Source organism: Aspergillus eucalypticola, assembly GCF_003184535.1.
Source record: "Aspergillus eucalypticola CBS 122712 chromosome Unknown BO83scaffold_6, whole genome shotgun sequence".
In the NCBI taxonomy this organism is placed as follows: domain Eukaryota; kingdom Fungi; phylum Ascomycota; class Eurotiomycetes; order Eurotiales; family Aspergillaceae; genus Aspergillus; species Aspergillus eucalypticola.
Window position 1 is genome coordinate 400,300 of NW_020290280.1, and position 27,026 is coordinate 427,325.

General features: G+C 52.6%; 10 protein-coding genes across 10 annotated transcripts; 6 read left to right on the forward strand and 4 right to left on the reverse strand.

Annotated features, from left to right (window-relative positions):
* Positions 1-327: 327 nt before the first annotated feature.
* BO83DRAFT_307384 (amidophosphoribosyltransferase) lies at positions 328-4,128 on the reverse strand (the record flags this gene model as incomplete). The annotated part of the gene is made up of 4 exons (XM_025527331.1): positions 328-1,748; positions 2,291-2,769; positions 2,824-3,964; positions 4,044-4,128. The coding sequence occupies 4 exons, from the start codon at positions 4,126-4,128 to the stop codon at positions 328-330; spliced, it is 3,126 nt and encodes a 1,041-aa protein (XP_025390530.1).
* A 1,480-nt stretch (positions 4,129-5,608) lies between these two features.
* Positions 5,609-7,501, forward strand: BO83DRAFT_356078 (DNA cytosine methyltransferase; the record flags this gene model as incomplete). Its single annotated transcript, XM_025529177.1, has 2 exons — positions 5,609-7,017; positions 7,069-7,501. The coding sequence occupies 2 exons, from the start codon at positions 5,609-5,611 to the stop codon at positions 7,499-7,501; spliced, it is 1,842 nt and encodes a 613-aa protein (XP_025390531.1).
* A 999-nt stretch (positions 7,502-8,500) lies between these two features.
* On the forward strand, positions 8,501-10,656 carry BO83DRAFT_376308 (putative 2-methylcitrate dehydratase). The gene is made up of 4 exons (XM_025530675.1): positions 8,501-8,936; positions 9,014-9,791; positions 9,847-10,031; positions 10,093-10,656. The coding sequence occupies exons 1-4, from the start codon at positions 8,658-8,660 to the stop codon at positions 10,522-10,524; spliced, it is 1,674 nt and encodes a 557-aa protein (XP_025390532.1). The 5' UTR covers positions 8,501-8,657; the 3' UTR covers positions 10,525-10,656.
* Positions 10,657-11,271: 615 nt separating this feature from the next.
* On the forward strand, positions 11,272-13,520 carry BO83DRAFT_356084 (putative MFS allantoate transporter; the record flags this gene model as incomplete). The annotated part of the gene is made up of 9 exons (XM_025529178.1): positions 11,272-11,682; positions 11,739-11,897; positions 11,961-12,020; positions 12,062-12,326; positions 12,380-12,643; positions 12,698-12,798; positions 12,865-12,930; positions 12,999-13,233; positions 13,308-13,520. Exons 1-9 carry the CDS (start codon positions 11,531-11,533, stop codon positions 13,518-13,520), a joined length of 1,515 nt encoding a protein of 504 aa, XP_025390533.1. The 5' UTR covers positions 11,272-11,530.
* A 385-nt stretch (positions 13,521-13,905) lies between these two features.
* On the reverse strand, positions 13,906-15,366 carry BO83DRAFT_460940 (M20 family metallopeptidase; the record flags this gene model as incomplete). Its single annotated transcript, XM_025537229.1, has 4 exons — positions 13,906-14,129; positions 14,204-14,343; positions 14,400-15,214; positions 15,328-15,366. The coding sequence occupies 4 exons, from the start codon at positions 15,364-15,366 to the stop codon at positions 13,906-13,908; spliced, it is 1,218 nt and encodes a 405-aa protein (XP_025390534.1).
* Positions 15,367-15,904: 538 nt separating this feature from the next.
* Positions 15,905-17,798, forward strand: BO83DRAFT_307263 (uncharacterized protein; the record flags this gene model as incomplete). The annotated part of the gene is made up of 3 exons (XM_025527328.1): positions 15,905-15,941; positions 16,038-17,272; positions 17,352-17,798. The coding sequence occupies 3 exons, from the start codon at positions 15,905-15,907 to the stop codon at positions 17,796-17,798; spliced, it is 1,719 nt and encodes a 572-aa protein (XP_025390535.1).
* Positions 17,799-18,002: 204 nt separating this feature from the next.
* Positions 18,003-19,158, reverse strand: BO83DRAFT_214223 (uncharacterized protein). Its single transcript, XM_025526755.1, has 3 exons — positions 18,855-19,158; positions 18,578-18,739; positions 18,003-18,459 (listed from the first exon to the last, which is right to left on the reverse strand). The coding sequence occupies exons 1-3, from the start codon at positions 18,938-18,940 to the stop codon at positions 18,207-18,209; spliced, it is 501 nt and encodes a 166-aa protein (XP_025390536.1). The 5' UTR covers positions 18,941-19,158; the 3' UTR covers positions 18,003-18,206.
* Positions 19,159-19,830: 672 nt separating this feature from the next.
* BO83DRAFT_307901 (sodium P-type ATPase) lies at positions 19,831-23,269 on the forward strand (the record flags this gene model as incomplete). Its single annotated transcript, XM_025527351.1, has 4 exons — positions 19,831-20,073; positions 20,132-20,397; positions 20,465-22,511; positions 22,583-23,269. 4 exons carry the CDS (start codon positions 19,831-19,833, stop codon positions 23,267-23,269), a joined length of 3,243 nt encoding a protein of 1,080 aa, XP_025390537.1.
* Positions 23,270-23,305: 36 nt separating this feature from the next.
* BO83DRAFT_214268 (putative short-chain dehydrogenase/reductase family protein) lies at positions 23,306-24,820 on the reverse strand. Its single transcript, XM_025526756.1, has 5 exons — positions 24,551-24,820; positions 24,393-24,460; positions 23,791-24,330; positions 23,551-23,734; positions 23,306-23,497 (listed from the first exon to the last, which is right to left on the reverse strand). Exons 2-5 carry the CDS (start codon positions 24,452-24,454, stop codon positions 23,441-23,443), a joined length of 843 nt encoding a protein of 280 aa, XP_025390538.1. The 5' UTR covers positions 24,455-24,460; positions 24,551-24,820; the 3' UTR covers positions 23,306-23,440.
* A 276-nt stretch (positions 24,821-25,096) lies between these two features.
* BO83DRAFT_308130 (glutamine synthetase family protein) lies at positions 25,097-26,753 on the forward strand (the record flags this gene model as incomplete). Its single annotated transcript, XM_025527355.1, has 5 exons — positions 25,097-25,532; positions 25,582-25,838; positions 25,885-25,937; positions 25,981-26,670; positions 26,723-26,753. The coding sequence occupies 5 exons, from the start codon at positions 25,097-25,099 to the stop codon at positions 26,751-26,753; spliced, it is 1,467 nt and encodes a 488-aa protein (XP_025390539.1).
* Between the last annotated feature and the right edge of the window lie 273 nt (positions 26,754-27,026).

Sequence of the window (27,026 nt, forward strand, 5' to 3'; positions counted from 1 at the left end):
TTATGTGTCCTTGAGGCTTCATAGTTATTTGAGGGCTTAATTGGTTGACCCTATGAATTGGTCTCAAGCGGTGCCCCAGAAAAGATCGGTTGAAATGGCAGACGAAGATCCTGATCGGATATATATAGTGCATCTACTGCTACTAGTGATAATACCTGCGCAAACCATCATCGCCTTGAAATGGGTTGAGATTTTACTTGTCTTCATTAGCAGAATCTAGCTCTACATCATTCAAGTAATGATGACACTAACTCGCTAATCAACAGCAAAGCACTCCGTACATAGGTATACAGTCACACATGGTGCTGAGTTTAAAAGCATCTCTGCTCAACCACGGCGTTTTCGTCCATTGGGTTTGACATCCTCCGTTGATTCCGTGCTACCTCCCTTCCTCTTTCCAGTCCTTTTCACCAAATGGTCAATCACACAACCCTCCTTCCATCCGGCAGATGACTGCCCAGTAATTGCCCGACATCGTGGGCAAGACTTACCATGACGGATGAGGAGCTGATGAAGGGAATACTTCAGATGATCAGGGATGCGTACTTCGAGATGGCTGAACGCCGTAATCTCCGTGGCTTTGTCCGGAGGCACCCAGCCCAGCCATTTGCAGATACGGAAGATGTGAGTATCGACCGCAAAGCAAGGGCGTTGCAAGCAAAACAGTAAGACACAAGCAGCAGTCTTTGGGCCTATCCCCGGGTATTTGACCAACTCCACCATGGCGTCCTCTGTGGCTAAGCTGTGAAGATGGTTCAGGGATAGGAAGTTCTGGTCAGCGCATGCAATTTCATACTGCTTGCCACCTTCGGACTTCGTAAGCAGATCCTGTGGCGCGTCCTGAGAACCTTTCAGCAGCATGTCTCTACGCTGCTGATTCTCTTCGTAGACCATGTCTAGTATAGCCTTGATCTTCTTGCTTTTGACGTCTGCTAGGCCGCCACGCTTGATGGCTTCAAAGACATCTTTGAGTGGCGCCCGACGGACAGCGTCCCAATCCACACTTCCTTTTCCAACCCCCTCTTTCAGGATACCAAACCTCTGCACAAGACCGTTAAAAGCCATGGCGGAGTTATTGCCCGTTGTTGCTCCGCTGAGCAAAGTGCGAATGAGAGCATCAAGGACTGATGGAACCTCGCCACAGCCGGTAACAGTGAGAGATGGCTCAGGAATAGTGGTAGGGGCAACAATCTCTCCATGTATGGTCGAGAGCAGTCGATTGACTTCTTCACATTCATCAGGGGTGGGGTGCGCCCAATTCGGGAATGGGGTAATTCCAGGTGTGAGGCCGTATGTATTAGTCTTCTTGGATCTCTTGTCCTTTTCTCTAGGCCCCGAGGCCGCTCTTGTGGCCTTGTCCACAGTGTCCTGCAGTGTATTGGAAATTGCATCTATGTCTTCTTTCTTTATAGAGGTGTCGCGGGTGTCTAGCTTGATTGGAGCGCTCTTATCTTGCAGCTCGGATAGCAGAGTAGCCGAACCTAGGTTGTGAGGAAGTTCTTGAGCATTATTGATTCTTGTAGTTCTGCCGTTTGTCTTTAGTTTTTTGGGGGCAGGTTCGCCCACGATCCCGTTGCGCTTCATGGGCCGACCGCCAGATGTAGCGGTGGTGGCTCTTCTGGATGACTTTTTGGAGGCTGCAGCATCCGGGTCTGATACTTTGGATGGCTGGGCGTCTTTCTGCTGCATCTGAGCAGCAAGCAGCGCTGTCTCCCGCGCAGTGGCGGATCGTGTCATACGAGCCATAACTACTCAATCAATGACATATAGTGGATGGACGACAGTGTACTCTTCACACGGTAAAGACAAAAAGAGAAGCCGACCGGCACCTTGGAGATACCGCGCAAATTCGATTCAAACCACGGTGTATACCGCTGGCTGAAGGACGAGGCAAGACAGATGCTGCATGACGCAGGAGTCGCCAATTGAATCGTGTTTCAAGTCATCACCGTAATAGTTATGCAAGAGTCTAGAGGTGGTGGCCACGCGAGATGATCTATCGTCGTCACATGATCGGGGAACCTGCAGGGCCCGTCCTGCATCTACGTCATTCTATGAACATATGTCCGGTTGCACGAGAATTTTCATCGGTGGTCTATATATTCCTTAAACGCAGGGTATCTCAGCCCTTCGCTGTCTTTGATAACAAAGCAAATGGCCTCCCTATCTATCGTCCACCATCTACGAACTCCAAGACTCCAGACCACATAAATGCCATGAAATGGTTTAGATAGGCCATAATGTCATAATCATGCGTGATCAGCAATGTTATGGATGCTGATGTCCATACGATCCTTCACCTTGGGGTGCTCCTCTTCCTTGTGTTTGCGGGTGGTGCACACGCTGACCTGGGGCACCTCCGACTCGCTGGGGTCCTGAGCGGGGATGATGTTGCCCGAGCCATCCAGCTTGACACCGTTGGCCGCCATGCGGAAGTCATCCTCGCTGGCAAAGCCGTGGGTGACAGCTTCCTTGGCACGGTCCAGCGCCTTGATCTTGCGACCTTCGCCGCGGAGCTTCTCCAGGTGCTCAAAGTAGCCATCGGAGACCGGGGTGATGTAGTTACCGCAGAAGACACCGACTTCAAAGTCGCGTGGCTCGGACAACCCATTCTCCTGAGCGATCTCAGCACAGGCACCCTTCAAGTCTTCCAATGTCTGGTAGATGACACTGTCCGCACCAATGTGCTTGGCTATAGACGCGGTGTCGCGGTTGTGTGCGACGAGCTCGGCAGGCGATGCCAGATCAATACCATAGATATGAGCATGTCTGTGAAGATGGTAAGCAACTGAAGACGTGCAAATTGGGACTGCTACCACTTACGTGATCTCTGGGGCGCAACTGGCAAAGTAAACCTTCTTAGCACCGGCTTCCCGGGCCATATTGACGATCTCCCGACTGGTCGTGCCTCGCACAATACTATCATCAACCAAGAGGACATTTCGGTCCTTGAACTCGGCCTGCATAGCATTCAACTTGCGGCGGACACCCTTCTGTCTGGTCTTCTGCTCAGGCATGATGAAGGTACGGAAGACGTAGCGGTTCTTGACGAAACCTTGGCAGTAAGGCTTGTCCAGATACCGGGCAACGGCCGCCGCAGACGTCGTAGAGGTCTCAGGGATGGGGATAACGACATCGATATCCTTGACCACTTCCGGTCCAAGGACATCGAGGATTCTGGCAGCGAGACGATCACCCATCCGCTGACGGCTACGGTACACGCTGATACCGTCGATGACGGAGTCAGGACGAGCAAAGTACACGTATTCGAAGATGTCAGGAGCATAGGACTTCTTGGGAGCAACCTGACGGAAGATAGGCTCACAACCCTTCTCAATGATAACCGCCTCACCAGGCTGGATGTCGCGGATGTTGCTGAATCCAAGCTGGTGAAGAGCGACCGACTCGGACGCCATCATGTAGTCGGTGCCCTCACCGTCAAGGGAGGCCCGGGAACCGATGACGAGAGGACGGATACCATAGGAGTCACGGAAACCCAGAAGACCGAAGCCCGCAAGCAGAGCAGTGCAAGCCCAGCCACCCTGGCATCTCTCATACATGCGGCTGAGACTAGAGAAGAGGTCTTCAGTGTTGACACGCGCCTTCTTCGTCTCGCTCAGCTCGTCAGCCCAGATGTTCAGCATCAACTCACTGTCGCTGTCAGTGTTGATGTGACGGTGGGCTTCGATGTCGAGATATCTCTTCAGCTCGGGAGCGTTGATCAGGTTGCCGTTGTGGGCCAGGCAGATACCATATGGACTGTTCACATAGAATGGCTGAGCCTCAGCGTTGGCACTGCTCCCGGCAGTAGGATATCTCAAATGACCAATTCCCATAGAACCCGGCAGGTCTGCTACCCTGGCGCCATCGTTGAAAACCTTGGCGGCCATACCGTTCGACTTCAGCTGATAGATGCGACCGCCGGTTGCGCACGTGGCAATTCCTGCTGCATCTTGACCTCTGTCTAATTACGATCGGACTAATATTAGTGGGTGTTTCTCAAGCAGCGGATAGTCCCCGCAGTCTGGAGGGGCTAAACTCACGTTGAAGCAGGTATAGTGCCTCATGAAGGTCGATGGCAGCGGACGACGAGGGGTTCGCCTGAATCAGAGCAATGATACCACACATTATGTCGGCGGTAGGATGTTCTAGTTGGAAGCTTCGGATTAGCACGCGCTTCCGGAAAGTAATGACCAGCAAGGCAAAATTTCAGTGGCAATGTAAGTATAGTCAGATCGGAAAATATCCGCAATGATGCTTAGGAAGTCTAACATCTATAAAAAAAACCGAAATTCATCATAAAAGAGGCGAGGATTGAACAAGAAAGGGAAGATAAGGGAAAGCGATCCTATACTCACATCCAGAACGGGTAGAGAAAGACTTGGGGGGAAACACACACACACGGTGTGGTGGGGTAGAAAACGGAATTGGACGGGTGTAAAAAGATGGGATAGAGCCGGAAACGTCTATCGAGACATAACAAGACTCATGCAGAGGTAGTAATGGTGGCGGATAATGGCCAATGTCACGCCCACGGAGGGATAAGTGAAGCGAATAACATGGTTAAAGGAGTTTTTTTAGGAGAGGAAGAGAGGAGAGAGGGATCTCGCATCTTATTTCTCCTGTTCTTCTCCACTGCCAACCGAGTAAAAGGGAAGAATTTTTGCGGGTAGCCGCTAAACCAAAGAAAAATTTCACAAACCGGAGATTGCCCCGGCTTTCCAGTAATGCCGATGCCGGACCTGACTCAGCTCCCCGCCCGTTCCTACCATTGGTTGATCCATGCTTTGCTGGTATCGACCACTCAGAGATGAGTGCGGAGATTAGGTAAGTGTTATCTACATTTGTAGTGAATAACTATAGACAACCACTAGCTATGTTAGCACAGGCTATTGCCATTATTTTACTACTTCTCACTCGGAACATTCCTGTCGCAACGCTGATAAGCCTAGACTGTTGTGGATGCTGCCTAGTCACACTCAATCTCACTGAATTAGGCTTGTGAGACGTGTGTGAGGGAGCTGTGTAGCCAAGGTGATGCAAGACTAGCAAGCAGCCATAATGTACTTCACAACTCATTCACAAGCCAGGTGCTTCTATTACACACCTCAAAATAGCTTCATGTTCACAGCCCTATATAGCCCATGTAACTACCTAATGTTCACACACTCACACGCTCACACACTCCTCACACTCCTCTACCCTCCTCCACTTTTTAATCATGTCTACTGTAGCAATTCTCCCCCTCGTAGCCAATCAGACTCTCCATTCACATCCCCATCCCCCAGTAGGATCATATATCTCTTCTGGCCCATGTGTGCAAAGCATGTTATTCTGCACGATGTCGTCTATCCAGGCTTGCTTCATGTGTTAATCCCTATTCAATCTACCTGCAAGCAGCCCTTTCCTGCCCATCCCTCTGCATATAAAGATGTCTTCTCTTGTCTTCCAACTTTCTCTCCTCTGCCAATTTCTCCTATACTTCTATCCTCCCTTCTTGCCCGTCTTCTGCTATCTCTATCAGATTCTCGCTTCTCCATCATTCTTCCATCTGCAAGGATCTCCCTCCATCTATCTTCTCCTCTTATTTATCTACCTGTCATTTAGAATGGCTCCATTCTCTTTTGCCATACCTCACCTCTGCGAGAGCGACGATGACTGGCCGTCAGACGTCATGTCTATTGATGGAGACTCAGACCGTAGCAGTGTCACTGTTGAGAACGACCCTGACCTGGTGTTGAACATTCAAACGGGATATCGCTCCGGCCCAGCAACTGAGAAAGACTCTTCCCCCGCTGAGTTCAACGAGATTATTGAACTCGACTCTGACACCGAAGACGGGTTCAATGAACAAGACTACCTGACCGATGCTGCTTTCGATAGACTACTAGAAAACTGGAACAAAGCCCCCCGAAGACAAGATTTCGATGAGGACGTGCAGTTCATTGATGTCGCACCAGCCAAGCGTCCTCTCAAAGAATGGTGCGCAAACGGTATCGTCTACACGCCCGGGCAATCCCTTGAAATCTTCGACGGAAGATTCATCCGGATAGAGAGCATATCCCAGCACGTTGTGTCAAAAGAGATCTTCTTCACTGGGAGGCACTTGGTGCGCGCTACCGGCCACAAGGGCACTTATATCCCCAAGTGGCCCAACGAGCTCATTTGGATCGCAAATGACACTAGAAACATTGGATTGCCCTTAATCAAGCGCATTGTAAATGTCATTTTTACGAATGCCTGCCATGTGGAGAAGGATACCTTGAAGAAACAGCGCCCCCACGCCCTGTTCTGCCGGCTAAAAGAGAACTTCCGTGACAAGCCAGATGACCCTGCTTCCGTGGAATACCTCTCATTTAACGAAGCAGATGAAGGGTATAGGACCTATCCGAGCAGTCTGCGCAAGGCGTGGAGGGGAACAACCCGTTCTTTTGGTGCGAGTGATGCTCCGCAGGCAATTGATCTTGAGGGACCTGTGATTGATCTTACCGGGCAAAACACCGACAACAAGAGCAGTCGGCAGTACACGTTTGGAGACGGCTTCTGTGGCGCCGGCGGAGTATCCTGCGGTGCTCTCAAAGCTGGTTTGCGCCCTACCTGGGCATTTGATAATTCCAGACACGCGGTGAATACGTACAGTCTCAATTTCCGAGATGCCGAGTGCGAAGAGTCGGATGTCTTTTCCTTTCTGACGAACAACTATGATTTTCTTAAAGTTGATGTTACGCACAGTTCTCCGCCATGCCAGACATTCTCACCAGCCAAGACCGTACAGTGCGCTACAGATGATGCAAATTCCGCATGTATCTTCTCTTGCGCGGAGCTTATTCGGAAGGCAAAGCCGAGAGTCCACACGATGGAGGAGACGAGCGGATTATATGAGCGGCATCGAGAAACTTTCCATCGGGTGGTTCTGGACTTTATTGAGATTGGCTACTCTGTTCGGTGGACCATTCTGAACTGTGCATATTTCGGAGTACCACAGCTACGGAGGAGGTTGGTAATCATCGCATCTGGGTAAGTAGATATCGCGTCTTTCTTGTTTACTTCTTCTGATGGCCTTGATAGCCCCGGGGAGACACTCCCGCCATTTCCTGAGGCAACGCATGGGCTACCTGGTTCCGGCCTCAGGGACTACGTGACAATTAACCAGGTCATTTCGCGAATTCCTCGTGGGGCCTCCGATCATGATGTCGAGGGCGCGCTGCAACGTAGCGCGATTGACCGACTACCCTTCGACGCCAACAGACAGGCACGAACGATAACCTGTGGCGGCGGCGGAAATTATCATCCATCGGGCAGACGAGGCTTCACCAACAGAGAGTTTGCGTGCCTGCAGACTTTCCCTATGCGATTCCGCTTCGGGCCTCGCGAGGTGCGGAGACAGATAGGCAATGCAGTGCCGCCGAAGCTGGCAGAAGCCATATACCGTTCGGTGAAAGCTTCATTGCAGCGAACAGATGAGGAGGAAACGAATCTTGAGCGGCGAGGGCCATTCTGATTCTGGTTGATCATTGTGTCTTTTTTGGGGCATCACGTGCGATTCCAGATCTCTCCTCGTTCCCTGAAGCTCTTGTCAAATGCCGTCCACGCATATTATTGAAATATATTCACAATTAGAAAAACCTCAATGATCCTCTTCTCATTATGACTGCAAGAACCCGTGGACCTTATGTGATTTCTTTCCACAGTGAATTTGAAAAGTATTGGCGGGCTCTTATTGTGTTTCGGGCCTCGGTGTGGAATTCGGGTACCCTCAGCGAGTGGAGTCCCGACTGTCAGAGCTTGAGGGGGAAGATGGGGATGATCCGCCAGGAGATCCACATGCCTTTGCCTCTCATTGATAGCCGCGGGAAGGCATGAAGCCGCCCAACCGCGGAGTGAAGGGGGCAGCCATTGCCACGATAGGGTCGAATTTGGGTGAAGAAACATATAAGAAACGTTAGAGGAGAACCATGATGTGCGGATAATAAATAATCTTGCTTCCAGATGATCTCAATTGTGCGTTGGAGATGCAGGATCCGGTCGACGTAGGACATGCAAGGTGGCTCCTCCTGCATGATACTAAAGCACTAGTTCTCGACCGGGCATTCTGAGGTTGAGACGGAGGGGCCCAGCCAACATTATTAGTAGTTTAGAACAGCAATTCACAGAGATAAAGGTGTTGAGGAGGAGAAAACTCTGGGTCAGGCACCGGTTGCACTGAAACTGGTTTTTGAGTGCCATTGACTTTCTGAATATTGGGACCACGCGAAAAGGCGCCGATTGACTTCTCCGATCAGTAAGTCTAACACTAGTAACAAAGTAGTAACTAGTAAGAGAATTGATGAGAATCCCTCCCCGCTTCATGTGTCTCCGGCCAGCCGGCAATAACCGCCCGGATTAATTGTAGGAGGAAAAGAGAAAAATGGCCTCGGTACAAGGCCGGGGGCGGTATGAGATCAGGGTGACTTTAGCTCACCGTCCCTTTCCTTTTCCCCTTCTTCCCTTGGATTGCCCCCAGCAACGTAAGTCTACTATTTTATTTCCCCCCCAATTTCTTCCGTACTTTCCGCCCTTCCTTCCTCTTCTTCCCCTTCTCTTCCTCTTCAACCCGGCGGCATTGCTGCATCATCCTCCCTTAACTGATTGCATCGTCTTGGGTATCAATCATCATCATGTCTGCCTCTTGTTCAGCGTTGAGACGGCTGACCCACAGGTCTCCCCGCACTTGGCCCTCCCGCATCTCCTCCGTCTCCAGGCCTGCATCCTCTCTTTCCTCCATTGCTCGTCCCAGTCTCAGGACTCCCTCAACATTTTCTCGCGTCTCTCAATTTTCCACCATGTCTCCTCTTCAACATGCTGCTCCCGTCGTTCCCGGCGATAAGCCGTACGACCCGGAGATCAAGGATATGGCCGACTATATCCACAACTACAATGTGAACTCGGACTTGGCGGTACGATGGTTCTCCCGTATTTTTATTGGCTTTTTCCTTGTGTGCGATGGACTAATTGCAGATGTCTTGACTTGCAGTATGACACCGCCCGTTTGGTGTTCCTCGACACCCTGGGTTGCGGTCTGGAGGCGTTGAAGTTCAAGGAATGCTCCAAGCTCCTGGGCCCGGTGGTGGACGGCACCGTGGTCCCCAATGGCACTCGTGTTCCGGGAACGCCTTACCAGCTGGACCCTGTCAATGGCGCTTTCAACATTGGTGCTATGATCCGTTGGCTAGACTACAACGACTGCTGGTTGGCTGCTGAGTGGGGTCACCCCTCGGACAACCTGGGTGGTATTCTGGCTGTCGCCGACTGGGTGTCTCGCACAAACCGTGCGGGCGGAAACATCGCCGGCGGCAAGATCTTCCAGGTCAAGGATGTCCTGGAGGCTATGATCAAGGCCCACGAGATCCAGGGTGTGTTGGCGCTGGAGAACTCCTTCAACAAGGTCGGCTTGGACCACGTGGTCCTGGTCAAGGTTGCCACCACTGCCGTGGTTGCAAAGATGCTCGGTCTCAGCGAGAAGCAGACCGCAGATGCGATTACCCAGGCGTTCGTGGACGGACAGTCGCTCCGTACCTACAGACACTCCCCCAACACCATGTCGAGGAAGTCCTGGGCTGCGGGTGACGCATGCCAGCGGGCCGTCAACCTCGTCTTGAAGGTACAGAAGGGCGAGGGTGGCCTGCACACCGTCTTGTCTGCCCCCATCTGGGGTTTCTACGATGTCCTGTTCAAGGGCAACAAGTTCCAGTTCCAGCGCCCCTACGGTAGCTACGTCATGGAGAATGTTCTTTTCAAGGTCTCCTACCCGGGTAAGTCTAGCATCGAACATCAGTATGGAGGAAATACTAACAGCTGCAATAATAGCCGAGTTCCACTCCCAGACTGCCATCGAGGCCGCTCAGATCATTAACGTGAAGCTCAAGGCTCTTGGAAAGACCGCCGCCGACATTAAGGAGATCAGAAACCGCACGCACGAGGCGTGCATCCGTATCATTGACAAGCAGTTCAAGCCGATGGACAACTTTGCCGATCGTGACCACTGTGTTCAAGTAGGTTATTTTGGATTCAAACATTGTTCGCCATGTACTCCGCATACTGACAGCTCGCCAGTACATGGTCGCAACCATGTTGGCCTTCAACCGGTTGACTGCCAACGACTACGCCGACGGATCGGAGGCCGCTACCTCTCAGCTCCTGGATGACCTGCGGAAGCGCATCTACTGTGTCGAGGACCCCCAGTTCACCAAGGACTACCACGACCCTGCCAAGCGCACCATTCCCAACGCCCTCACCGTTACTCTGAATGACGGAACGGTGCTTGATGAGGTGGTTGTTGAGGCGCCCTTGGGCCACCGTCTGCGGCGTGAGGAGGCCAAGCCGGAGATTCTGGCCAAGTACAAGCGTCACCTAGAGGCGCACTTTGACCAGGCCCGCATTGACCAGCTGATCCAGATTGGCTGGGACCGGGCCGCTCTTGAGGGCTATGATGTCGACCAGTACGTCGACCTGTATGTCAAGGACCAGATTGTGGCATCCCAGTAGAGTCATGATTGTATATGCGACATGGAGATATTATACCATAATTTGAAGCGTGATTTTGAAGATATCGTGTATGAGATAAACGAGAATTAGCCAGTGATAGAATACTTAGAAATACGATATGGTGGGACCGAGATAATCAGGACTGTGCAGGTTAGTACTAGAATGACCAGAGACTGGGCTAGGGTAGATGCTAGTGGATGGACTCGCTGCCGACGGCTATGCAACACGCTGCCGAACCCACCAACAACAAGATCCATGTTTATCACCCAGGATCAAGACGTTGCCGACCCTCCTTATGTTATCATCTTGCAGAGAAGCCGCGATAGTCGATTTGCCCATACACACAGCTGATATCATACTTACAGGGTATACGCATTCGAGTGCGGCAGAAAACATTTTGCCTGGCCTATGTACAGTCGAGTCTGCTGCTATGAGACCTTATTGCTCCACACATCATAATGTATTTCCTAACTCATAAGGGCAAATTACAAGCGTGCACACCATCCAGGTACACTATTAAGAACGTTAACATTGTAAAAGGTAACTTCTCCATCATCTTCCGTTCAAGCCATCATCGATAGGGAATCGGCGATAAGACAGGCCCTAATATCTAACACTACTGCCTAGAACAACAACAATACCCGTTAGTGGGTGTCTCACCCTACCACCAATCACATCGGCTTTGACCCTGCTATCAGCGCAGCGCACGAATTTTCAACCCGCTAGCCTGATGCAGGCTCGATAAGAGTGAAAACCTGGGGTAAAGTGGTAGGTACTCTATCTCGGCATCGGCTGTTGTCGATCGGGGCCAGCCTTGCCGATACAGCCAATGATCGTGTTGGTGGAGGGTGTTGCAGTTATGATATTGAGTTTCGTGCCAAGATATGGTTGATAAGATGCTGAGGGGGTTTGGATGATATCTGAGTGGGTGTTGGAAATGTATTTAGGGGAGAATATGCGCGTGTTGGTATTCGCCTGAATACTGTCGTCTTTTCTCAACAGTAGTATGGCGGACTTCACGACTGAAAAGAAGGAGGAGTGTGGTGGTGATCATGAAGCTGTGAAAACAAGTTTTGATAATGGGGTGATCGAGCTGGAATCGATGCCTCGGTTCTCTGTTGAGGCGGAGAAGAGGCTTGTGAGGAAGATTGATTTTCGGTATGTATGCTTTGGATGTGGTTCATGGGAGTGGATGAGGGTTAATGATGACTTAGGATTCTTCCCATCATGCTGGTTGCGTACATGATGTCGTTTGTGGACAAGCAGACGTTGAATTACTCTGCTATTATGGGTCTTCTGACGGACCTGAAGCTGCATGGGACGGAGTATAGTTGGACTTCGTCGATCTTCTATTTTGGGTATCTTGCGTTTAGGTGAGTTGATATAACGTGAAGCAGTATTAGCTTGAGTGATCAATTCTGATGAGGAGTATCCAGCTATCCTGCATCACTACTACTCGTTAAGTTCCCATTGGGGAAGTACTTAGCGTGCACATAGTACGTCTTCCTCTTCCTGACACCATACCACATGCTTACAGCTATAGTCTCTGCTGGGCCGTCGTCCTCGCATGTCATGCTGCCACTACAAACTTCACCGGACTCATGGTCGCCCGGTTCTTCCTAGGCTGCGCAGAAGCCAGTGTAACCCCGGGCTTCAGCCTACTTACATCTCTGTGGTATCGCGCGTCTGAACAACCGCTACGCCATGGGATCTGGTTCTGTGGAAATAGTTTGTCACTGGTGCTCGGTAATGCTATTGCCGTGGGTATCTGGCAGATTCAGGACAGTTTAGCATCATGGAAGGTAGAACCGTCTCAGATACCCTGATTCTGAAAACAAAGCTAATACTTGAACAGTGGATGTTCATCATCTTCGGCATCGTCACTTTCCTCTGGGGTTTTGTAATGCTCCTCCGCCTGCCCGACTCACCAACAAATGCTTCCTTTCTAACAGACGAGGAGAGGGTCATTGCGCTGGCACGATTGAAGGCAAACAAAGCGGGGTACAAAAACAATAAGATCGAATGGGGCCAGGTTCTGGAAGCATTTACAGACCCGAAGACATGGTTTTTGGCTGTGTTTGTTCTGGGCTGCAATATTCCCAACGGTGGCTATACGACGGTGAGTTAATTGCCTTTATTAGTAGAAATGTGCGACTGAACTGACGAAACGTAGTTCTCTGGCCTTATCCTCCAGGGCTTCGGATACGACACTGAACATACACTGCTGCTAGGCATGCCTGGAGGATTCATCGTCTTCCTCATCGTCTTGATATCGTATGCCCTACCACCTTTGCCCCCCACCTAAATATGAACCTCATTTAACATTCTATGATTATATAGCTGCTTCACCTCGACCAAACTCGCCAACAGCCGCTGCATAACCTCCATCATAGTCACCTGCGTCAGGTACATCCCCCTTCCCCGACCATCCCCAGCTCCAACCCCTTCCACCCCCACTGACAAGAACCGAAAAGCATCCTAGGAACCGCCCTCGTCTACAGCACCAAACCCATCGCCTCCCGCTACATCGGCCTCATCCTCATGAGTCTCTACTCCGTCAGCTTACCCCTCTCAATGGCCATGATCAGCGCCAGCATCGGCGGTATCACCAAGCGAGCCACCGTCAGCGCCATATACTTTATCATGTACTGCGCGGGGAATATTATCGGCCCGCAGTTGTTTTTTGAGAGTCAGGCGCCGAGATATCAGGTGCGTTTGACCCCAACCAACTGGACAAGCAGTACTTGTGAAATGAACTAACATAAGTTGGTTGGTATATATAGAGTGGTTTTATAGCCGTGTTTGTGTGCTTGGCCGTCGTAGTAGTGGATCTTGTGGCGTTTGTGGTGTACTTGAGGTGGGAGAATGCAAGGAGGGATAGATTGGGGATGGGGATGGGGATGGGGATGGGGATGGGAATCGGGGAAGGGGAGGAGAGGGAGGTGTTGGCTGATGTTACGGATTTGAAGAATCCAGGGTTTAGGTATGTTTATTGATGGGGTAGATATCCAGTAGGGGGGTGATTTAGTATATGGAATATGATGTGGATATCGAGTTATTTGGACGGAGTTACTGCGTTGATAATTTGTTAAGATAAGTACTGAGCGAGGTGTGTTAAGTCCCCTGAATAACTAAGTAGCACTCTCAAGTTTGAATCGCGGAAAAAAACCCCCTACTGTTGCTCAAATCGCACGCTTGTTGTCTATCGAAGGATTCCAATTTACCCCTCAACTACTATAGATGAACATAAAACTTACTATTACTGCGCTGCACACAAACACTCACAGACCAGCAATCATCATGTCATGACAATCATTCATACTCATTGAATAGATAAACAACGTCCATCATCATAACCCTAAACCCCCAAAGCTAAACCAACTACTCCTCCGCCTCGACCTCAAAATCCTCCTTCACCCTCCTCGCAAACTCATCATCCGTCACAATCTGACATGCCACAACAGCCATCCCCGCCGCACAAGCCAGACAGCGCTTATGCGCCTCCGGGGAACCAGCACCGTTGGTGAAACCCGGGGTATGATTGACGCCGTCTGTTGGGATGGTGAAGAGGCCGTGGAAGCCGGGGAGGGCGTAAGAGACGTTTCCTGTAAGTACCATCATTAATCAACCTGATTCAGAGAGTATTTAGTATGATGTATTAGTGTAAAAATTGACATACCCATATCCGTAGACGCGCCCGTAAGTTTACCAGACTGCCCAGCGTTATTCATCACCGTATGGTGACCCATAGCGCGCATAACAGAGACGTAGCTCTCGCAGATAGGATTGTTGGTTTTGAGGTCGTCGTATGAGACACCCCTACCCACCATACATTAGCATTCAGAAGCATTAACCGTAGGAACTGGCTAACTCACCATTCAAACTCCACCCCACACCCCGTCGCCAACGCCGCCGCCTCGAAACACTTAACCACTTTCTCCGTCAGCGCCTTCAATCCCTTCTTCGTCGGCGAGCGAATATAATAATCCACTGATGCCGACATAGGAATCACATTCGGCCTATCCCCCCCACTAGCCACAACCCCATGAATCCTCTGCGTGGGCAGAATCTGCTGCCTCAACAGCGAGATATTCACATACGCCGCGACCACCGCATCCAATGCATTCACGCCCTCCCACGGCGCTGCGGCCGCATGCGCCGGCTTGCCCGTGAACGTCACGGTGACTTTGTCATTCGCTAGAAACCCACCGGGTAATACTGTGGCCAAGCTCAGCAGCTCCGGATGGCCCGGGGCCATGGGGATAGGGTGGACCATCAGACAGGCGTCGACGTCCTTGTAGGCGCCATTGTCGAGGAGACGGACTTTCCCGCCGCCGGATTCTTCGGCGGGGGTGCCGAGGAGGCGGATGGTGTAGTTGGAGTCCTCTGGGGCTTGGTGTTTGAGGGCTTCGCAGGTGGCGATGAAGGCGGCGATGGAGCTCGTCGCAATGAGGTTGTGGCCGCAGGCGTGCCCGATGTTGGGGAGGGCGTCGTATTCGGCGTTGAAGACGATGGTGCGGCCGCCGGTGCTGCTGCCGTGCGTGTAGGTTACTTCGAAGGCGGTTGGGAGGTCGTAGGCGGAGCGTTGGATGCGGTAGGATGGGTTGGTACGTTGGAGGGTTTCGAAGAGTGTGCAGATGTTGTCGTGGGCTTGGTGTTCTGTGTAGGCTAGTTCCGGGGTGGACCAGATCTGAGGGTTGTTAGTTAGTATATGAGTTATGGCTGGTAAGAGGGTGTATTGGGGCTTGCCTTCTTGTTGATGTCTTCTAGCTCGGAGGCATGTTTGTCGAGGGCTTCTTCGACGCTGGTGATGAAGCGTTGTTGTGGTGCTTCGAGCTGCATGGTTGTGCCTGGTGTGTACTAAGTATGAGGTAGGGTTGAATTGTATTACTCAGGGTGCTAGAGTTGGAAACTGGCATGTACGGCATTTTATAGCTGGATCGTGCATGGTGGAGATGGTTCTCCGCATTGATTGCGGAGATCCGAGAGGGGGTTATCGGTATCTAATTGATAAGTGATAGGAAGTGACTTAATCTACTACTACTAGACTATCTACTACTGTATTTGGTACAGTTGAAGCCATCACAATTGCCGATACCGAGGTCACATGACCGGTGCCGATGCAGCCAATCGGCGGGCGAGGCTCGGCAGGAATGGCGGCAGGAGGGAAAAAAGAGCATCGGTTGGCGATTCGATTCTCCGCATTTTCTCTTCCCCCCTCTCCTTTTGATGTCCTCCTGGTTGGTTTGTCTCGGCTCGGTGTCTCTAATGGCCCTACTTTTGACCAGGTTACATGTCGAGTCTGACAGGACATTCCTCCCCGACAGGCACACCGCGAGTAAGTGGAGCAACGGCAAGCACGCGATAGAACCGATAGACGATGCATGGGCTCGGCAGGAGGACTCGGTCCAAGACCGGTAAGGATCCCCACCAGTTCTGTCTTACGCCAATTGTCTAGGTTTGCTTTTTCTCGGTGTCTCTTTCTAAGAATGGTCGGACTTACTGCACCACAGGTTGTCGCACGTGTAGAATTCGCAAGGTCAAATGCGACGAAGAGAAACTATTCGTTCCTGGCCAGCAGGAGCCACAGTGCCGGCGTTGCACTGCGGCCCGGATCGTATGTGAGTGGAAGGGCGGCCCCATCCCCCGGGGTCCAGCTAAAAGGCCCGGAAGAGACACTCGCCCGCTGGAAGCGCAGATGGTCTGTCAGCCTGTCCCGTCTCCTGCGCGTTCTTTATCGCCCACTGGTGGTGCTGGGAACAGCATCCAAGCGGCCAATTCGTTGGTTATATCGGACCTTGATCGCTCGTGCTTGAATTATCTTCAGGATTCTGCGCTGGTCGTGATCCTTGGTAAGCATTGGCCGTGGTCTACCGTGTCTTATGCATACCATAAAATTGCAGTCAAAGAACCCATGGTTATGAGCATGATGTTGGCGACTACGTCGAGTGAGATCAACCGGTCGCGTTTGTACGACCGGGACAAGACGGACGGACAATGTACCATTGAGAGTCTGTCCGACATGGACAGTAGGTTGCACTATGGCCGGGCTCTCTCTGGTCTTCGGGAAGCGCTGAAACCAGACGTCAAGTCCCCGGCGCAGATCGAAGCCATCTTCATTACCTTGTGGATGATGATTGATTATGAGAACCGATTTGGCAGCGGGACTGCTGGAATCAATATTCACATCCGCGGGATCGAGAGTCTACTCTTCAACCATGTCGTCCCGTCACTCAAACAACTAGAGCCTCCAAATGTCGCAAATGCAGAGACAAGTTCGCCGACTGCACTATGTAATGTCGCAGATGAGGCCCAGAGCATGAGCGCGTGCGACAGCCCTGTGCTGCAACAGACTGCGAATTTATCCAAAGACAGACTTCGACATACAGCGGTCCCTCTTTTTCTGCTTTGGACTCTGTACTTTTTCACACCGGGCGCTTTGCTCTCTGGCCCAGGTGCTGCCAGGCTCGATGCCGACCTGTTCCGGTTTTTTATGCAAGACGAAGCAGGAAATGCGGGATTGAGTCTTTCTGAGCTGTATAGGATTGGCAGACAGTCCCCGTCTCGATTCTGGGGCGATTCCTACCCCACCACCGCCCAATTGGATGATATGGAGAATATGCCGGGGCTATCGTTGTATCATCGAAGTCATGTACTGCAATTCAAGATCACGGAGTTATTTCGGCAAGGAAATCCTTCAATCAAGTCGGGCCTTGAGATCATTAATGAACTCAACGTATTATCTGATGTAAGTATCCGTCTCATCCCTGCAGATGACCTGTCATGTCTGTACATGGATGGCCGAAAGCGACTAATCCACTGATCAGGAATTCGACACCTTGTTGAGTTCCGCCAAGTCTGCGCCCTCGTGTGAAGTCGTAGGTGACGGACGTCGCGTGATGGAAACGATCTTTTGGGCAGCCATTACTTACTACGGCACAATTGTGTACTTTCACCTGTGCTTCAAAGACACCCTAGCCAAAGGACTGCAGGGTGCAGGGATGATGACCCTGCATGATGCCGTTTCCCAGGTTCTGGAACTTTCTTTGAAGCTACATCGCAGCAGACCGCACTTGATGGTGCGCATCACGTGGCCGCTCTTCATCGCGGGGATTGCCACGTCCGACAGAATATACCAAGACTGGGTGTCATTTCGGCTGCGCGAGCTTGGTCGCTACGGGCTCAACTACAGCCGAGTCAGCGCACGCTTTGACGAGATTATCCAAGGAGGCGATCCATTTGCGCACGGACGAAGGCCATTGTGCGCACAGTAGTGCACTCGGTTAGACGCTGAAGTGAGTCGATAGGTTGTCTGCATCCCAGTGGCAACGATGATAAGGCTAGAATAGCCCGGGGATCTGCCTGATGTGTGTTCTAGAAAGTTTCGGGAAGAGGATCCTAGCCAAATAGTGGGGTCTTCCCCGACTGCCAACATATGCTACGCTCTAGCCATGCAGCTAGTGGTCGTACATTAACGCACTCATTCAGGGTCTGCCATGCACAACTAACATGCTTGGTTCTGAAGTGACATCGTGGTCATGGTGACGACCCTGTTCGAACGAGTCAAATGGACATGAACAGACTTAGAGTTTGCCAACCATAGCACTAGTCTTGGCAAAAGATATACGCGGGAACAAAGACTTTCCATTGCGGTCGCTGACTATCTGCAATGTTGTAGCGGGCTATTCGCTGAAATATGATGTCTGACAAATCGGGCATCTATACTGATGGTATTCGAACCATGATGCGAGACAGGACGCATGGAAGACATGGTGGCAACGGTTGAGGACCAGGATGTTTCTCCTCCCAGACACTCGATCGGCCTCCATTGTGTCATGCAGGTTGGGCTCGTCGTGGGGTGATGGTGCGACCCAGGCCGGCTCGGGAAAAGGAAGGGTATCTTGGGACGCTGCTAGGGTTGACAGACAGATGGGACTACCAAGGAAGCCATGCATCAGTTCTATGGAACGCAAGTCCGGCCAAGACCGCTACCAGCAATGTGTCCCCGCATCTCGGCCAAGCGTTGGCGCCACCCAAAGGAGAACAGCCTTACCAGGATTCCTGAGCGTATAACCGATCCTCGCAGCTCGCGTGTGTCTGCTCGTCCAGCCATCGATCGACCGATACCTGCCGCATTATGCCGCCATCGGTGAGGTTGCGGAGTTCGCTACTGCGTCTGGTAGTTGCTCGTCGACGATGATGGTACAGCACGATACTGTCAGGTTAGATACATCCAAACAATGGAATTCAACCAGCATGCAGCATCCTCCACCAGGCATGCATGCAGCAGTTGAGCCTCCAATAGGGGACACTGGAACACTAGAACTCACAATGGGATCGTACTCAAGGCCACAAACAACACCACTGCACCCACAATGACACCCACTATGCCGGTGTGGTGCGTATCCCCAGCCATCGGAAGTATACGGAGGAACAACAACAAAGATAAGATCGATAGGTCAACTGCGCTCAGGAGATGACGCGTCGGATAAATCGGCTCGAAGCCAGCGACTCACTCCTCACGACAGCTTCCAAAGCAGCATCAGCAGCGTCAGCAGGGGTAAGGTGGTGGGGATGGTTGCATGGGGGGATACTGGGAATGGGATCCATCACCGGCGGGGGAATTGGGGCAGGTCTCCGAGGACAGAGACGGCTGCATTTAAAGTTGAGCCAGCGAGTGGCCCTCAGACCCCCGCGCAGCAGCACGCCAAGGCCACCGGACAGTCACCCTGCGGTGCAGTCTGTATTATTGCCTCAGGAGGCGCCAAGTCTCCGCGCTCCGGAACACCTTGGCGTTTCCGCTGGGGCCACTCGGCCGCTGCACCAATCATAACGCTCGAACTCGGGTCTCGATGCTCGCACTGGCTCACGTGGCGGAATGCTGTGGTCGTATGCGTCATAATCCCGAAAGAGGCGAGACTCGCCGACTTCGCGCCCAAGGTTGGCGCCAAGGCATCGCTTCCGGGGGCTCTGTGATTGGCGCTTGGCGGGCTGGGCAGTTCTGCTCGGCCTTGGGTGTCTATACTCTATGCCAAGACTACTTCCAGGTCCGGCGATACAGAAACACTTATAAGAAGGATGAATTCCCCGGGATCATGTCGAAGAGAGAGTTTAATATTGGAAATAAGCAAGAATCAGGATCTAGAACAGATCAGATCAGATCAATTCACTACTTCGCCTCACGTGTATGGACTCTCATTCCATAGAGGATACATTCTACATGACACCTCCGTGAATCCATACCTTTAGTAGAGAAAACCCCAAGCATTACACACAGACACAGAAACAACACACAGATACCCCAATATGGGCACTGAGAAACAGTCTCAGACTGCCTCCAACGCCTCCCACTCTCCCCTCTCCGCACCCGCCCACACCCTTCCCTATGCTTCCGTCTTGCAAGAGCTTTCTGTCAACTCAGAAGAAGGTCTCAGCACCCAGGAAGCAAAGTCTCGTCTTCAGAAATGGGGGCCCAACGAACTCGAAGGGGACGAGGGCATCTCCCTCGCGAAGATTATCATTCGCCAGGTGGCAAACGCAATGATGCTGGTAAGTTGTCCACTTCTCCTATCATGTCTTCATCTCGCTAAGATGCTCTACTGCTCAGGTCCTCATCATCGCCATGGCCGTCAGTTTCGGCATTGAATCTTGGATCGAAGGCGGTGTCATCGGGGCCGTTATCGCCCTGAACATCATCGTAGGCGTCTACCAGGACTACGCCGCCGAGAAGACCATGGACTCGCTACGCGGCCTCAGTTCACCCACAGGAGTCGTCACCCGTGACGGCAAGACAGGCACCATTCCCGCCAAGGAGATCGTCGTGGGTGATATGGTCGATTTGAAAGTGGGAGATACAGTTCCGGCTGATTTACGGTATGCGTCATACATTTGCCACTCCATTGATACATTCATAATGAGATATTGGTCTAACACAATATAGACTAGTGGAGACGATGAACTTTGAAACAGACGAAGCCCTTCTTACTGGCGAATCCCTCCCCGTTACAAAGTCATCCACTACTACCTTCCCTGCTGACACTGGACCCGGCGACCGTCTCAACATCGCCTACAGCTCCTCCACTGTCACCCGGGGCCGCGCGCGCGGCGTGGTGATCAGCACTGGTATGAAAACCGAGATCGGTGCGATTGCTGCGGCACTCCGTGAGAATGGCAACCAGCGGCGCCGGCCCGTCCGTCGCGGTCCTCAAGGCGAGACCAAGAAGCGGTGGTATGTGGTGGCTTGGACATTGACATGCACGGATGCAGTGGGTCGGTTCCTGGGAATTAACGTGGGGACGCCACTTCAGCGGAAATTGAGTAAGCTGGCGCTGCTGTTGTTTGGAATTGCAGTAGTATTTGCAATAATTGTGATGGGCGCCAATGACATGCGCGATGACAAGGAAGTGATCATCTACGCTGTGGCTACCGGATTGGCCATGATTCCCGCTTGTCTCGTGGTCGTGTTGACGGTCACCATGGCTATGGGCACGAAGCAGATGGTCGAGAGGAACGTGATTGTGCGGAAGATGGATTCCCTCGAGGCATTGGGCGCCGTGTCGAACATCTGCTCCGACAAGACGGGCACACTCACCCAAGGACGCATGGTGGCTAAGAAGGCCTGGGTACCAGGGCTGGGTACAGTCTCAGTTGGAGTCTCCCGGGATCCATTGGACCCGTATGACGGCGAGCTCAAGGTCATCGACGCCATGCCCGGAGAAGGAGAAAGCGAAGGCGACACCAAGACGCCGCAAGAGATAGTGACAAACAGTGCGCTGCTGCAGCGCTATCTGGACGTCGCAGCTATGGCGAACCTCGCACACGTGCACCGCTCCGAAGAAAACGGAGAATGGCAAGCCCGTGGCGAGCCCACCGACATCGCCATCCAGGTCTTCGCCGCACGCTTCGACTGGGGCCGGGAAAGATGGACCGCAGGCGACAAGCCCGTATGGACACAGCAGGCCGAGTACCCCTTCGACTCGACCATCAAAAAGATGTCCGTGATCTTCCGCCGGGACGACACCGACGTGATCTTCACCAAGGGTGCCGTGGAACGCGTCCTCGAAGCCTGCACATCCATCGTCTGGACCACCGGCACCTCCGAACCCGTGCCCCTAACCGACGACATCCGCAACACCATCCTCCAAAACATGGAAGCACTGGCACGCGAAGGCCTGCGCGTACTCGCACTCGCCCACCGCACCAGCTCCTCCACCTTCACCGACGTCCCACCCCGTGACACCGTCGAACAAGACCTCACCTTCGCCGGGCTGATCGGGCTCTACGACCCCCCTCGCCCAGAGACCGCCGGAGCCATCGAAGAATGCCACCGCGCCGGCATCTCCGTGCACATGGTAACAGGCGACCACCCAGGCACCGCCCGAGCCATCGCCGCCCAAGTCGGCATCATCCCCGCTAACGCACAGCTCCTCTCGCGCGACGTGGCCGACAACCTCGTCATGACAGCCAGCCAATTCGACTCGCTCAGCGAGTCCGAAATCGACGCCCTACCAACCCTCCCCGCCGTGATCGCGCGCTGTGCCCCGCACACCAAAGTGCGAATGATCGAGGCGTTGCACCGCCGCGGCCGGTACGCCGCGATGACAGGCGACGGAGTGAACGATTCGCCGTCGCTGAAGCGGGCAGACGTGGGCATCGCAATGGGTCAAGCAGGCAGCGACGTGGCGAAAGATGCATCGGAGCTGGTCCTAACAGATGACAACTTCGCAAGCATCATCAACGGTATCGAAGAGGGTCGTCGCATCTTCGACAATATCCAGAAATTCGTACTGCATTTACTTGCCGAGAACGTAGGGTTGGCGCTAACCCTACTGATCGGACTGGTCTTCAAAGATGAGAACGGCCAGAGTGTGTTCCCTATCGCACCGGTGGAAATCCTTTGGATTATCATGATTACATCTGGACTGCCTGATATCGGACTGGGAATGGAGATGGCGGCGAGTGATGTGATGGATAGACCGCCGCAGAGTGTATGCCCCCCCACCTTTTCCCCATTAACATAACCATATAACACCATATACTAATAATGGATGATGAATAGAAAAACGGCATCTTCACCCCGGAGATTATCATCGACACCCTCGTCTACGGCATCTGGATGGCCGCCTTGTGCCTCAGCGCCTTCACCCTCGTCCTCTTCGCCTGGGGCGACGGCAACCTCGCAACAGAATGCAACAGTAGTTACTCGACCCCCTGCGACACGGTCTTCCGTGCCCGCGCCACCACCTTCGTCTGCATGACCTGGTTTGCGCTGCTCCTGGCCTGGGAGATGATGCATTTGCGACGCAGTCTGTTCAATATGCATGACTCTTCTACCCCTACCTCCTCAAACTCTAAGCCTAGAAATAAATACACAGGCTGGCTCTCCGATATCTACCGCAACAAGTACCTCTTCTGGGGCATTGTGATCGGATTCGTGCTTACGTTTCCTGTGCTGTATATCCCTGTGATTAACGATGTGGTGTTTAAGCATATTGGGATTGGGTGGGAGTGGGGGGTTGTGTTTGTCGAGGCGGGTCTGTTTTTGGGTGGTGTCGAGGGGTGGAAGTGGGTTAAGAGGGTTTTTGTGAGGAGGTGGGCGGCGAAGAGGGGGGATGAGAGTAATACGATTCAGGGGGTTGGTGGGAGTGGGAGGAATGGGGTGGATGAGGAGAAGGGGGCTGGGGGGTTTAGTCGGTTTACGACGTTGAGTCGGGAGGAGGGGGTGTTGGGGTTGAAGAAGATTTAATTGACAGATTATGTTTTTCATGTGGTGGTGATGGTGGTTATAGACTTGTTTGATAGATTATTAGAGATGAATTGATTTACATAGATTGATTGTTGTGATTGAGAGTGTAGTACTGGTTTTTAAAGCCGGATTTCAAAGATCATTCAATTCATATATCGTAGGATGGCTATACTAATGCCCCAGATTCTGAGGAGCAGCAGTGGCCGGTCCCTCTGGAGTAACATACGCCTTTTACATCTAGTTAGTAATGACCAATCAAGGATAACTAACGGGAAACATACCTTGGACATTCCACCATCCACAACAAAGTCACTACCATTGACGAAACTGCTCTCGTCACTAGCCAAAAACACCACGGCATGAGCCTGCTCAATAGCCTCTCCGAACCGACCAGTAGGGAAGTGCACCTCCCGCCGGAAGCGCTTGGGCTTGTCGTCACCCAGCCAATCTTGCAAAAGGGGAGTACTACAACATGTCAGTAACCACACCAGCATCAAAAACAAAGAAAAAGGAAGACTAACTTCAACGGCGCCGGACACAGCGCATTGAACCGGAATCCCTCCCTCGCATGCACAATAGCCAATTCGCGCGTCAACGCCAACACAGCACCCTTACTAGCCGTGTACGCCAACTGCGGCGTAGCACTTCCTACCAAGGCGACCACACTCGCCGTGTTGATGATGCTGCCCTTGGTCTTCTTGTGACGACGCAGACTCAGCACAGCATGCTTACATCCAAACCACACACCCTTGACGTTGATGTCATGCGTCAGATCCCAGATCTTCTCCGGGGTGTCCACGGCGTCGGCATCGTCGGCGTGCATGATGCCCGCGTTGTTGAAGATGACGTCGGTGCCGCCCCAGCTATCCTGGGACTCGACCATGGCTTGTACGTCGGATTCCTTGGAGACGTCGCATTTGATGGTCTCGACGCGGGAAGCGGTGGGAACGACTTCTTTGACTTTGGCGAGGGCTTTCTCGAGGGCGGGGGCGGAGATGTCGGCCATTAGGATGTTGGCGCCTTCGCGGGCGAAGAGGATGCTGGTTTCGAGGCCGATGCCGCTGGGTTGGTCAGTGGGATGGTCGATAGAGAGATATTGAGGGTTCAGAAGTGTGTAAGTTACCCAGCTGCACCGGTAATGATGGCATTCTTGCCTTGGAGACGACCTCTTGGAGCGGATGCCATGGTTTTCTGGGGTTGTGTTAGCTGTGATGGGGGATAGTGGGGATGGTGCGGGGTAGAGTGGATGGCAGTGTGGGTGACTATATGGGATTGGCATACCTTGAAATATCCCTAATTTATATGGAGTAGATTCAATTAAGGATAGAGACGATTGAGGAAGTACCAGCTCGGACAAGGAGAATTACAATGAAGAAGTGAGTAGAGAGAGATATGCAAGAGAAGTAGGGATGATGAAGCAGGAATGCGGGACAGTGGAGCCCGCTTATCTAATGGCGATCCCGATAAGGCAGGCAGCTGTCAGGCACGCAGGCACACAGGCCACCATGCACACTGCATCTGCTCGTGTGCCGGTTTAATATTGGCTGAATATTCATCATTCATTGTCAATCAACCTCTGTATCTGTCTCCATTGGACAAGACAGATGATAAGGGCTGCAAACATCCCAATCACTGTGGCTTCAAGTATCAGCATGGCGGGCCCCGTGACGGTCCTCTAACTGATAAGCAGCGGTGGCTGACGTCCTTGCGTCCCGCTCGCCTCCTCACCGTCATTCCCCTCATCATCCCCCCAATTTCACTGCTGGTCAGTTCCCTCCACGAGCAGTATACCCTCAAGCTGCTGGTGTCATTACCCCGATCACCATCATGTCCTCTACCACCCCACCCTACGAAGTCACCCTCGAGAACGTCGCCCATGTCCTCCAGAATGACACTCGGGTCAAGCTGGCCGGTGTTGACGTCGATGGCATGCTCCGTGGCAAGCTCGTCTCCAAGAAGAAGTTCCTCTCCATCGTAGCTGATGGCTTCGGCTTCTGCTCCGTCATCTTTGGCTGGGATATGCATGACCGCACATACTTCAAGGAATTGACCATCAGCAACAAAGAGAACGGGTACCGCGATCTCGTGGCAGTTCCGGATCTAAGCAGTTTCCGTCGCATTCCGTGGGAGAACAATGTACCATTTTTCCTGGTCAGCTTTTTGGATCCCGATACGAATGAGCCGGTCTGTGCTTGTCCGCGGGGGCTATTAAAGTCCGCTCTGGGGAAGGCGGAGACTGCGGGGTATCGTGCCATGGCGGGGGGTAAGCGCTTTCGTCATATTCTTCTTGAGACTCGCTGACGGTTTCCCAGCGGAGTATGAGTTCTATCAGTTCCGCGCGCCAGGAGCACACTCCGATCCCGAGCGCAATGCGTCGGCCACAGCAACCTTTCTCAAGGAGAACCCCGTCGAGTCCCTGCCCCCGCTGACTGAGGGCATGTTCGGGTACAGTCTGACCCGTCCCATCCACAACCAAGGCTACTATTATGGAGTGTTCGACGCGTGCGAGCAGTTCAATTGTGAAATCGAGGGTTGGCATACAGAGAGCGGTCCCGGTGTTTATGAGGCGGTAGGTTGCATTGGGTGACGTTATGGTCCCCTGCTGATGGTAGCAGGCACTACAGTTCGGAGAGGCCAAAGAGATGGCGGACAAAGCTGGTCTATTCAAGTGAGTGACTTCGAGCTACATAAGATCAAACTGACCGTGCCAGATACGTCGTCAAGTCGATCGGCACCAAGCACGGCATCACACCCACCTTTATGGCCAAGCCACGCGAGGGTTTACCCGGGAATAGCGGACACATGCACATCTCACTGGTCTCGAGCGATGGGAAGAATGCGTTCATCCGCGACACGCCCGACCCAAATCCGCCATATCCCGATGTGGCTTATCTCTCCGATCTAGGGCGACATTTCCTAGCCGGAATCCTCACTGGTCTTCCTGATATCATGCCAATGTTTGCACCCACGGTGAACTCTTACAAGCGGCTGGTGGAGAACTTCTGGGCGCCGGTTACGGTTTCCTGGGGACTGGAGCATCGGGCGGCCTCGATTCGGCTTATCACCCCACCTACGGCGAGCGCAAAAGCAACCCGGCTGGAGGTGCGTGTACCCGGGGCTGACGCAAACCCGCATTTTGTTTTAGCAGCAGTTGTTGCATTGGGATGGCGGGGTGTGGAGAAGAAGCTGGAGATTCCGGTTCCGCCGCTGTCCAAGGGCGAGGATATGGGCGGGGCAAGCGATAAGGGGGTCCGATTAGCCAAGTCGCTGCGGGAAGCCACGACGGCGTTCATGCGCAAAGACAGTGTCGCACGGGAGGTCTTTGGCGATGCGTTTGTGGAGCATTTTGGGGGCACGCGGGAGCATGAAGTGCGCTTGTGGGAGGAGGCCGTCACGGATTGGTGAGTGGCGGAGCTGGGCTGCAGTGAGATGAAGGATACTGACTATTGATAGGGAGGTCCGACGGTATATTGAGACTGTGTAACCGGGTGGACGGAGCTGCGTGTGCAGGCCAGCAGCTGGCAGATTAGAAGCCCGTGTTACCTTGTTATTTTGCTTCCCTGTTTTTGCCCAGACTGGTCCAGATCGGACGGTACAGATTGGCTGCAGACGAATCCGTGGCAACCCGAGCTGGAGCTGGGGTCGGGAGAGCAGCGGGGAGTTAGAGTTGACAGCGATCACATGCGTTCACATGTGGAAGCGATGACTGGATGTACTTATGATCCTTGTTTCATAGTAGACGTATAGCATGTGCGTA

Excerpts from the sequence above, each read along its gene's own strand:
- BO83DRAFT_376308 (XM_025530675.1), top strand. The coding sequence starts at position 8,658 with ATGTCTGCCTCTTGTTCAGCGTTGAGACGGCTGACCCACAGGTCTCCC. Across the intron at positions 8,937-9,013 it reads ATGTGAACTCGGACTTGGCG|TATGACACCGCCCGTTTGGT; the intron begins GTACGATGGTTC and ends CTTGACTTGCAG. Across the intron at positions 10,032-10,092 it reads ATCGTGACCACTGTGTTCAA|TACATGGTCGCAACCATGTT; the intron begins GTAGGTTATTTT and ends ACAGCTCGCCAG.
- BO83DRAFT_214223 (XM_025526755.1), bottom strand. The coding sequence starts at position 18,940 with ATGGCTGGGGATACGCACCACACCGGCATAGTGGGTGTCATTGTGGGT. Across the intron at positions 18,740-18,854 it reads GCCTTGAGTACGATCCCATT|TATCGTGCTGTACCATCATC; the intron begins GTGAGTTCTAGT and ends CTAACCTGACAG. Across the intron at positions 18,460-18,577 it reads TTATACGCTCAGGAATCCTG|TCCCATCTGTCTGTCAACCC; the intron begins GTAAGGCTGTTC and ends CTTCCTTGGTAG.
- BO83DRAFT_214268 (XM_025526756.1), bottom strand. The coding sequence starts at position 24,454 with ATGGCATCCGCTCCAAGAGGTCGTCTCCAAGGCAAGAATGCCATCATT. Across the intron at positions 23,735-23,790 it reads CTGTGTCCGGCGCCGTTGAA|TACTCCCCTTTTGCAAGATT; the intron begins GTTAGTCTTCCT and ends GACATGTTGTAG. Across the intron at positions 23,498-23,550 it reads TGGATGGTGGAATGTCCAAG|GCGTATGTTACTCCAGAGGG; the intron begins GTATGTTTCCCG and ends TAGATGTAAAAG.